The 10127-nt window shown below is 57.3% G+C and overlaps 1 protein-coding gene and 1 long non-coding RNA gene across 10 annotated transcripts in view; one reads left to right on the forward strand and one right to left on the reverse strand.

Moving 5' to 3' along the window:
- Nucleotides 1-10127, reverse strand: part of LOC112817211 (uncharacterized) — an 88822-nt gene that overhangs the window by 71665 nt on the left and 7030 nt on the right. The window lies entirely within an intron of this gene.
- The window catches only part of LOC112817210 (polyunsaturated fatty acid lipoxygenase ALOX12), a 10897-nt gene continuing 5081 nt past the window's right edge, over nt 4312-10127 (forward strand). For 3 of the 4 annotated variants that reach the window (XM_025864246.2, XM_025864247.2, XM_025864249.2), the window contains exons 1-8: nt 4312-4614; nt 5104-5305; nt 6433-6514; nt 6618-6740; nt 6855-6958; nt 7217-7377; nt 8145-8288; nt 9094-9303. In XM_025864246.2, the coding sequence (XP_025720031.1) occupies nt 4480-4614; nt 5104-5305; nt 6433-6514; nt 6618-6740; nt 6855-6958; nt 7217-7377; nt 8145-8288; nt 9094-9303 (1161 nt within the window). In that variant the 5' untranslated portion in view covers nt 4312-4479. The remainder of the gene's footprint in view (nt 4615-5103; nt 5306-6432; nt 6515-6617; nt 6741-6854; nt 6959-7216; nt 7378-8144; nt 8289-9093; nt 9304-10127) is intronic. The other variant, XM_025864248.2, reaches the window with a different exon arrangement.

The raw sequence follows: 10127 nt of genomic DNA on the forward strand, positions 1-10127 counted from the left end.
GGATAAATAAAATCTTTAAAAAAAAAAAAAAGAATGTAAGTATTAACTTGCCCTTCGTAGCATTCATCATATGAACATGGAGTACCACACAACTGTTTAAAAGAATACGTCAGATTGGGGCGCCTGGGTGGCTCAGTTGGTTGAGCGACTGCCTTCGGCTCAGGTCATGATCCTGGAGTCCCGGGATCGAGTCCCGCATCGGGCTTCCTGCTCAGCGGGGAGTCTGCTTCTCCCTCTGACCCTCCCCCCTCTCATGTGCTCTCTCTCTCTCTCTCTCTCTCTCTCATTCTCACGCTCTCAAATAAAAAAAAAAAAAAAAAAAAAATTTAAAAAAAAAAAAGAATACGTCAGATGAATCGCTACTGAACTCGAGGTGTCCATGAGCAACATCTCTTAAGTGAGAAAAGCAAGCGGCAGGAAAACGTATACAGTACAGCAAAGATTTTTTTAAACAACCAAAACCAACCACTCCTAGAAGTGTATTCATGAGTGAAGAGGATTCTCTGAATGCACAGAAACTTGAGCAGACCCTTTGGGCTTACCGTGGGTGTACCTGCTAGGACTGGGGTAGCAGAAGTGGTGGGAAGGAAGGCAGCTAAAGGATAAGAATCTGCCAGCTTTTTTTTTCTCTCTGAATGGACACAGCTCCCTGAGAGCAAACCTATCTTTGACTCTTCTCTGAGCCTTGAGCGTCCCCCTCTCCGGCACCTTTCTGAGGTCCCACAAAGGCCCCTCCTTCCCTGCCACACACTCCCCATCTCCCACGCCAGCCCAATACTCCCTTGGTCTGCAGAACAGGTGGATGAGGAGGAGGGGGTAAATTTGCCTAAAGGGCCCAAGGCACTACCTGGAAGGAAAGAGACTGAGATTCTAATTCTTTTTTACATTGCTCAACATTAATCAAGTCCTCTGTGAGGAAAGTGGCCGCTCAAACGACCAGGCTCAATGCCAAGGCCTGACGGTTTAAGAGGCTAAAGCTGGACATGGCCCTGGCTCAGCCCGCCTTGCACCAGAGTCACTCTTGGGGACTGTACCCGAGCCTGTGTGAACTAAGAGTCTGGAAAGCCCAAGCGTCTGTCTCTATTGGTGGCCTATGCGGGGATCCCCGCAGCCCTGGAAGCCCACCCGTTAGACCTTGCAAGACAGAGTTCCTGCAGCTACACCCCCAAACAAGGACAAAAGCTGCGACACTCAGACAGAAGGGCTGGACTTCTTGCAAGGACGGGCGAGCGAGTCCTCAAGTGACTGATTGCAAAAACAGATGATATCATTTCTCCCCTGCAATCAGGTCCTGTATTTCCGCAGCCTAACGTTACATAGTTTATAATGCCATGTTTGCACGTCCGATTTGTCCTCGGGGAACAAAGAGAAATGTCTGCAGCCCCGTGCTGAACAGGGGCCCCACACACTCCTGTGGCAGGCGCAGTGGTTTTACCCTCTCAACTGACTGCAGTTTGAACCCATGCTGGCACACAAGAAAGGAAGGGGATGAAATTATTCTTAGGTTCAGAAAAACACTTTCACAAGCCTTTCTGGCTATAAAATGTCAGGGCCACCCCCGTCACCCCCAGGCCCCAGGGATAACCTAACGAGGGAAGCTTTGATCAAGAAGTTCAGCCGCCCTGCCCGGAGAGGTCATGGGACTGTGGGAGCTGGCTGGCTGCTGGCACAGAGGTCAGGGTCTGGGAGTCTGGAAGAGGGGGTGAGCTCAGCCTCGGGGTGCTCATGGGGCAGACGAGGACTTCCCTACTGAAGAGGGCCAGGCAAAATCCAGCCCTTGGCCCTTCCTGCAGCACACAGAACAAAATGGTCATCGTAAGGGAAAAAAAAATTAAGAGGTTTAATTCTCCCTATTGAAAATAAGAGACTGCTCCTCTGTGCCCTTGTCTGAGGGCATTTACGTTAGAAAACATGTCATTTTACCTTCTTTCTCTGTCCCTTTGAAATGTGTGTAAATCTTTTTAGAAGCTAAACAAGCCTCTAGTCAGCTTTATGATCCAGGAATGTCTTTCCCAAGGGCCTGGGATCCACCTCTTTGAAATGTCAACATCAAAGGAGATAGCACCCCTCTCTCCTGGCTTCTGTGGGAGGCTAGAAGCCTAACCTGGGTGGGCTCCGTGCTCCAAGTTGCAAAACCGCCTCCCGTTGTAAAGATACAAGAACTTTGTGTTTCTTATGATTACGCCTAGTAATAACACAGACGGTCATCAATTACGAGGTAAAGTTAGGATGAACGGTGTGTGGCAAAATGTGCCATCAAGCCTCTTACTTGAGGGCTGGTTACCGTTTACCTTGAGAGTGTGTGTGTGATGGACTGCACCTGTGTGGCTATACGGATGGGGAAGCTTTCTTTCTATCTTTGCGGTCTCTTAGCGGGTTGCCTGGGAGGCACATCACATTCTGGTTTAATGCTTCTTCAAAAAGAAAACTGTTTCTTTCTCTGCTACCTTTTGTGGAGAGGTTTTTCAGGGCTGGGAATTTTTGTTTTTAATTATATTCCCCCAACATAACACAAGTGCTTAACAAGGAAAGAGAAAAGAAGTGGGAGGAAGGTTCTAGAGGAGTAAGACCCCCTAGTGGGAGTTTGGGGTCTTTGGAGGGAGCTGGAGAAACTGTGTGTGGTGGGGGAAGGGAGAGGAATTTCTAGGAGGGAGGCAGACATTCAAGTGGAAATTGTTTACCATCTGTAAATAATAGACTAACAGCAGATAAAACATACTGGCATCCTCTAAGTATTTTAAACATATTAACTCACTTAGCATATGCACTAACTGGGATTATTCTCGATTATTCATTCCCCCCTCTGCCATGTGACCCTGCAGTGCACTAGACAGGACAGAAAATGTGTCACAAAACAGCAGGGAAGCAGGCTGAAGGATGGACTGATTTGGGGAGTAGGTCTTAAACAAACTCTCTTATAGGCAAAAGTGACCTTTTGGGGTCTCTGTGGGAAAGGTCAGGTCCAGCCACTACATAGGATGGGAATGTGAGCCATTTCATTGGGTGACCCCCAAAACTGGAGGAACTGGGAGTCGACCAATGGCAGAGACACCCAGTCCTGAGCACAGAGGATGTAGGGAGGAGTGGGCCTAGAAATAAGAGAGGGAATGGCACCCTAGTAAGGACCAGATACTTCTGTGAGGTTGGAAGGCTGTCCCGTGGGTCTAGAAGCCCTCTTAACCCCAATAACCAACAGGCCAAATCATTTTGAGGGTCGGGCTCAAGAAAGCAGATTTACCTTGCCCTGCCCTGGCCCAGGCAGGCCACCAGACATACCCTGGGAACCAAATGTTTACAGTGACCTGGAGCAGGATCTAGACAGGGACCTGCAGGAGGCTTCCTCAGATTCCTGGGGGGTGGGTGACAAAGCCTGCATCCTGAATCATCCTCCTAGTGCTTACAAAGTCCCTAACCAGCACTGGGCCCTAGTTTCCTGCCCTTAGAGCCATGCAGGAAATAGCTGGGGGGAGATAAGGACAACAGGGCTGATGAAACAAGTGGAACTTAAGGCCTAATAAAAGCTGCTTACATACAATTTTTTAGGAGAAAACTATTCTGATGGGGAAGAACGCATCAGGGTCAGACGAGGACAATCTGGAGCGCACTGCAGGGTAAGGGGCTGCGCTCACCCGGCAAGGACAAAGGTCAGGGGAAGCACCCTTGTGTGCTGGGTTCCTACCTGATTCCATACGGCGCCCTAACACCTGAGCCCCTAACATTTTCTGCACCCACTGAACGTCAGACAAAAGGAGCTTTCGCTGCCCTGCCTGTTAGGCCTCTCTGTTTCCGGTGTATCTAGGGTCCCAAAGCCAGGATGTGTGAAATTGGGCTGCAGACAGAGTGGAGCAGCCCTTTGAGCTGCTACTTTTCCAGGCTCTATGGAACCCCTGGTCATTTCCTGCAGGACTGGGCTCCAGTGCCGTAGAAATCAGGAACCAGAAGCCTACGGGGCGCGGGGCGGGGAATGCAGGTGGGTCTACGGGAGCCCAGCACTGCCTCCCAGGCCAGCCTCGCCAGGTGCCGGCCCAGAGAAGGGGCGACTTCCTCCTCCTTTGGAAGACCCACTCACCCTCTCTTCCTCCTGCTTTCCCAAAGGCCTGGATCCTCACCCTTGCTCCCTCCAACCCCGACGCACCCGGGCCCACGACCCCCGCCCCCCAAAGCCCAGGCGGGGGGCGTCCAGAGAAGCCCGGGTGCCTCCACCCTCTCGGCCCCGCCCAGGCACGGACCCCTTTATCTTCCCGCAGCTACGCCCCACCCGGGGCAAGGCCCTGCCCCACAGCCTGCCCCACCACCGCAGGTTCGGGCTAGTCTGGGGCGGGGACTGGGGAGCGCCCGAGAGTCTTGAAGAGGGCGGGGACGCAGACCATCTTTAAAGGCCCGCAACTACCCGAAGGCGCCTCGACAGCTGCCGGCGGCCCCGGGCGATCCCCACCAGCACGCAGGACCCGGTTCCCGCGCCCGAGCTGCCGGGGAGCCATGGGCCGCTACCGCATCCGTGTGGCCACCGGGGCCTGGCTCTTCTCGGGGTCACACAACCGCGTGCAGCTGTGGCTGGTCGGGGCTTGCGGGGAGGCGGAGCTGCAGCTGCAGCTGCGGCCGGCGCGGGGCCAGGTCAGAGGCCCCGATCGGGGACCCCCGACCTCGGTCCGGCCTGGGCTCGCGGCGGGGTCGCGGGCGGCCGGGGTACGAGGGACACAGCGCGACCGCGCCGCCGGAGATTTGCGGGGGCGGGGAGAGGCTCCGGAGCCAGGGCCCCGGGCTGGGCCCCAGCCCCTCCTCCCTTCCGACCTGGTCCTCGCAACCTCCACCGCTTCCCTAAGTGACCCCAGGGCCAGTGTCAGTGCGGGGTCAGCGGTCCGGCCAGGGGCTGCTCAGAGGCTGCGGGCGCAGGGACAGCTCAGGGACGGACCGAGGTCGGTGACGTCGTGCCCCGCGCTCCCTCGTCCTCCCCAGGCCCCGCGGCTCAGGTGTCCAGAGCAAGGAACAGGTGTCTCTGGAGGCCTTGGGCAGCGGAGGCTCCGCAAAGGCGCCCCCGACTCGAACTAAAACGGCCTCTCCTGGGTCCCTGCTGCTAAGTGTCGCGGGTTGTGGTCCCCACAGGAGGAGGAGTTTGATCGCGACGTTCCCAAGGACTTGGGGCCCCTGCAGTTCGTGAAGCTGCGCAAACACCACTCCCTGGTGGACGACGCGTGGTTCTGCGACCTCATCACGGTGCGGGGCCCGGGTGCCTGCGAGGAGGCCGCCTTCCCCTGCTACCGCTGGGTACAGGGCCAGGGCGTGCTGAGCCTGCCCGAGGGCACCGGTGAGGGCTGGGGAGGTGGCGGGCGGGGGACGCGCGGGCGGCGACCGGGCAACCGCGTGTGGAGTGGGGGCCCGAGCTGGGGAAAGTGGGTGTTGGGCAGATGAGGACAAGACAGGGATCAGGGCCACGTTCTACGGTCCCGAAGTTACGCCCAGGATGAAGGGCTCCAGGGAGCCTGGGAGGGAAGCACGGGATCTGCAGCCGCCCTCTTTCAAGGAGGGGACGGGCAAGGGGGTCACAGCCATGATGGAAAATGGGAGATCAAAGAGACTGGAAAGGAGATCTGTGGGTGGCCGCACAAGTGAGGGCAGGGACTCTAAGGGCAGCACGTGCAGCAGGACATGGGGACCCCTGAGCAGGTGGCAGCAGAGGAGGATAAACGGTATGAGCCCTGAGCCCGAGAGCCGGTCTGGTTGGGAAAGCATGAAAGACGACTGTGAGGGCCACGGAGCACCCCGACAGCGGGTGCGGGGACGGAGGAGGGCAGACAATACAGGATTTGTTACCCTGGGAAAACATGAATCCAGAGACAAACGAGGGCAAGGACAGTAAGGATGGAAACGTGGAAGACAGGACTTTGCCACAGGCAAGTACGGGCACAGAGGAGAGCAGGGACACATCAACGAGGCCGGACCATGATGGGAAGTCTAAGGGAGGTGAGCTCAGGGAGGGACGGCAAACACCGCTGCTCCTCAGCAGCTCCTGAGAACAGTGGAAGGTGTAACAGGTGAGGTTCAAGACGTGAACTTAAGCGAAGCAACATGTGGTAGAAACAGGTGCGGTCACATGCGTGACTAAGATTTTATCGGCTTAATGGAGGTGATCAATCCAACCACAGCTATTGATGGAATCGGATCAGGTAGGGAAAGACAATTAGGGAACAAGAAAGGGTGACAAACGGGGTTTTTGTCTCAAGGCAAGGGATGAGAGCTGAGATGAGTGAAACCGGGAATGCCAAGTTGGCAAAGGTGGGATGCGTGTGTCTGGGCGATCGATGGAGGGAGGCGCAGCGAGAGAGCAACAGAGCAGGACGGAGCGCTCAGGCTCCGAGCGGGAGAAGAGGACATGCGGGGGGAGCACTGGACCACACAGAACTGTGCGGCCAAGCATCTCAATGTCCCCCCAAGCACGCCTGGCAGGAGACAATGCCCTGGACGTGTTCCAGAAGCATCGAGAGAAAGAACTGAAGGAAAGACAAAAGCTGTACTGGTGAGCACTGGCCCGCAAGCCCCCCAGGAGTCCCCCCCTTCCCTGGCCCCAGCCCCCTCGCTGACCTCCACACCCTCCCTGAAGCCTGGTCCCCATCTCCTAGCTGGGACACCTGGAAGGAGGGGTTACCCCTGACCATAGCTGCCGGGTGTCAGGACGATCTGCCTCCAAACATGAGATTCCACGAGGACAAGAGGCTGGACTTCGAGTGGGCACTGAAGGCGGGGTGAGGAAAAGCCCGGGGCTCAGAGTGCATGAGGGCCGGGGGGTCCAAGAACAGTGGCGACGAGCGAGGCGCGGAGGGGCCGGCGACTGGCTCACGTCTCCACACTTGTCCTAGGGCGCTAGAGATGGTCCTCAAACGTGTTTACACCCTCCTGAGCTCCTGGGACCGCCTGGAGGATTTTGATCAGATCTTCTGGGGCCAGAAGAGCGCCCTGGCTGGTCAGTGGTTCCCCCAGGTCCCCATATATTCCTGAGGGCCCCTCTTGACAACCCGACCTTCACACCCCAGAGTCCCTCACGACTCCTTCCCAGCGGAGGCCTTAGGAGGCCTGATCATCTCACAGCGGCCTCCAGAATGAAAAGCCAGGGTCTGGAGACAGGGCGCTTGTGTGCCAGAACCGCTGGGGGAGGGCCTGGAGGAGAGGGACCTCCGGGTGGTGGTAAATACCCACTCCTACATCCCACCTGACCCCACAGAGAAGGTCCACCAGCGCTGGCGGGACGACGAGCTTTTTGGCCACCAGTTCCTCAACGGCGCCAACCCCATGCTGTTGAGACGCTCCACCTCTCTGCCCTCCCGGCTCGTGCTGCCCCCCGGGCTGGAGGCACTGGGGGCCCAGCTGGATAGAGAGCTCCAGGTACTTCCTCCCACCCTGCGTGGTTCCCCTTGGCTGTGTGGGGAGGGACCAAAGATGAGTCAGGGGAAGGGAGGCTGTGGCCACCCACCATGCCTGGCTGCAGAGTCCCATGCTGGAAAAACCTACGGATGACAAAGCGCGTAGGGGAAACTATGAGGAGCTCCCAGGATGGAGGGCAACGGGAGGAGTTCCCAGCGCCCAGGTGGGGCCGGCGACATCAGCAGGGACAGACATTTGCTGACTGCTGTCATACTCCAGCATCCTGGGCAGGGCGAAAGGTGAAGGAGGCACCGTCGGGGGTGGAGAGCGGGGAGGTCTCCTAGGTTCGGGAGAGAGAAGCCAGGTGTGAGCATACGCAGGTGTGTGCTGGACTTGGTGGCAGCGGCAGTGGGGGGCCCTGTGGGGGTCACTCGGCAGGACAGGAGAGGTTTGGACAGGCAGTGAAAGAGTTCAGTTTGCTGGGGCGGGGGGGGGGGGGGGGGGGACACAGGGAGCAGACCACGGAGGGGTGATGGCGAGGACAGCTTCCGGGACCTACACCACAGACGGGACTCTACACAGGCCCGGTTCTGAACCCAGACCGGCTCCCGCACACGCTGGGCGGTTTGCTCACGTCTGTAGAATCAGAGGCACTGGACCAAATGCTCCAGTCCCGCCAAGAGGACACTGGTACCGACACACGGGATGAGGACAAACGTGTCCCCTCTGCCCTGGCCCTGGAGGCGCGCTTTCAACTCTAACCACGGGCGCATCTCTCCTCTCCCCAGAACGGTTCCCTGTTTGAGGCCGACTTCATCCTGCTGGATGGAATTCCCGCCAACGTGATCCGAGGTGAGAAGCAGTACCTGGCCGCCCCCCTCGTCCTGCTGAGGATGGCACCCAATGGGAAGCTGCTGCCCGTGGTCATCCAGGTGAGGCGCCCTGGGCACCCCCCCGCCCCACACCGCTCTGTGCGCCCCAACCTCTGCTCCCGGGGATCCAGCCCCCAGCTTCTTGGCTCCCAAACTCCATCATCATACAGTGAGACCTGTCTCCTGTCACTCTGTTTGCTTGCAGTCTGCTTTCCCCTGACTCACCCAACTGGAAGTTCTTGTTCTGCTCAAGAGTCATAATGGCCTTTTGGAGTCTCACACTGTACCCGCTGGTTCTCAAACTTTAGAGGGCTTCGCAATCACCGAAGGGCTCGTTAGCATATGTGGCTGGGTCCCACCGCCAGGCTTTCTGATTCAGTAGGTCTGGGGTGGGGACTGAGCGTGTGCATTTCTAGCAAGCCCCAAAGCGATGCTGCTGCTGGCTTGGGAACACATTTGGAGAAACACTCTAACCCCCCTGGAGCCTCGGACTCCAAACACGCACCATCTGATGAATACCTTTTCGCCCACGGCTCTCAGCGGTTACAAGTACCGCGCCCTGCCTCACCACCCAGCTTCCCTCGCCCGCTGCCCACCCTTGCTTGGGCCCTGTCGTGTCTCTCCCAGCCACCTGCAGCACCTCCTCCCTGGAGTCCCTGCTTTGACTCTCCCGCCTTCGGCCCCTCCATCAGGGCGCTGGCGAGTGGCAGGGTGGAAGAAGGCCTCAGTTCTCCTCCTGGACTGTAACCTCCCGGGGAGCAACAATCTTCCTCACCCATCCGCTGCCCCCTGCGCCCCCCGAGTGCTAAGCAGAAGGTCACACGTAAAGCAGAAGTTCAGTAATGGCTTGATTTCATGTTTGCAGATCCAGCCTCCCAGCCCCAGCACCCCCACCCCCCCGCTGTTCCTGCCCTCAGATCCCCCACTCGCCTGGCTCCTGGCAAAGGCCTGGGTCCGAAATGCCGACTTCCAACTGCACCAGCTCCAGTATCATCTGCTGAACACTCACCTGGTGGCCGAGGTCATTGCTGTGGCCACCATGAGGCGCCTCCCGGGGCTGCACCCTGTCTTCAAGGTACATGCTCTGCCCTCTGTGTCCCCGTTCAGACCCCAGGGAGAGAGGAAAGAGCCCAAGAGCAAACAATATGGCAACAGCAAAAAGTGTTTCTATCAGTTTGTGAAAGCAAGAGGGGGAGTCGAGAAGGAAGACTATCTACCCCCGAAACTCGTATCTTCATTCAGTTGAGTCATTTAGCATTCCTTCAGGACATCTTCCTAAAGGAGCCCTCTGAAATCCTCAGAGAGCTGCCGACCTGGCAAACGGCGTGGAGTCCAGTGGGAATGTTGTTAGTGAAACAACAGCCTTGTTCCTGCCTTAGGAGCTTCTCTACGTAGCCAGGAGGGCAAGTGATACTCCTGAGAAACATCCAGAGACCAGTATCTGGAGCTAGAAATCACAATACAAACACCATAGAACTGATGGAGAATGTTCTACCCCAACCGAGGAGTTTACCAAGTAGGAACAGATCAAAAGGCAAGGGGAACGACCCAGCAGGCCACTTAGACCTGCCTGGGAGACAGGTGGAGAAAGACATGCATTGGCAAGGTGGCGATTTGGATGAAAAGGAAAAAGAAATCAAAGACTTGGGGGGGGGGGGGACGACAGCAGCTGCAGCATGCCCGGTATCAGACCGGAGGAAGAAAGGCGCATGCCCGGTATCAGACCGGAGGAAGGCAGGCGCATGCCCGGTATCAGACCGGAGGAAGAAAGGCGCATGCCCGGTATCAGACCGGAGGAAGGCAGGCGCATGCCCGGTATCAGACCGGAGGAAGAAAGGCGCATGCCCGGTATCAGACCGGAGGAAGGCAGGCGCATGCCCGGTATCAGACCGGAGGAAG

Source organism: Callorhinus ursinus, unplaced genomic scaffold (genome assembly GCF_003265705.2).
Source record: "Callorhinus ursinus isolate GAN/ISIS: 27379988/994484 unplaced genomic scaffold, GSC_fseal_2.0 scaffold43, whole genome shotgun sequence".
Classification (NCBI taxonomy): domain Eukaryota; kingdom Metazoa; phylum Chordata; class Mammalia; order Carnivora; family Otariidae; genus Callorhinus; species Callorhinus ursinus.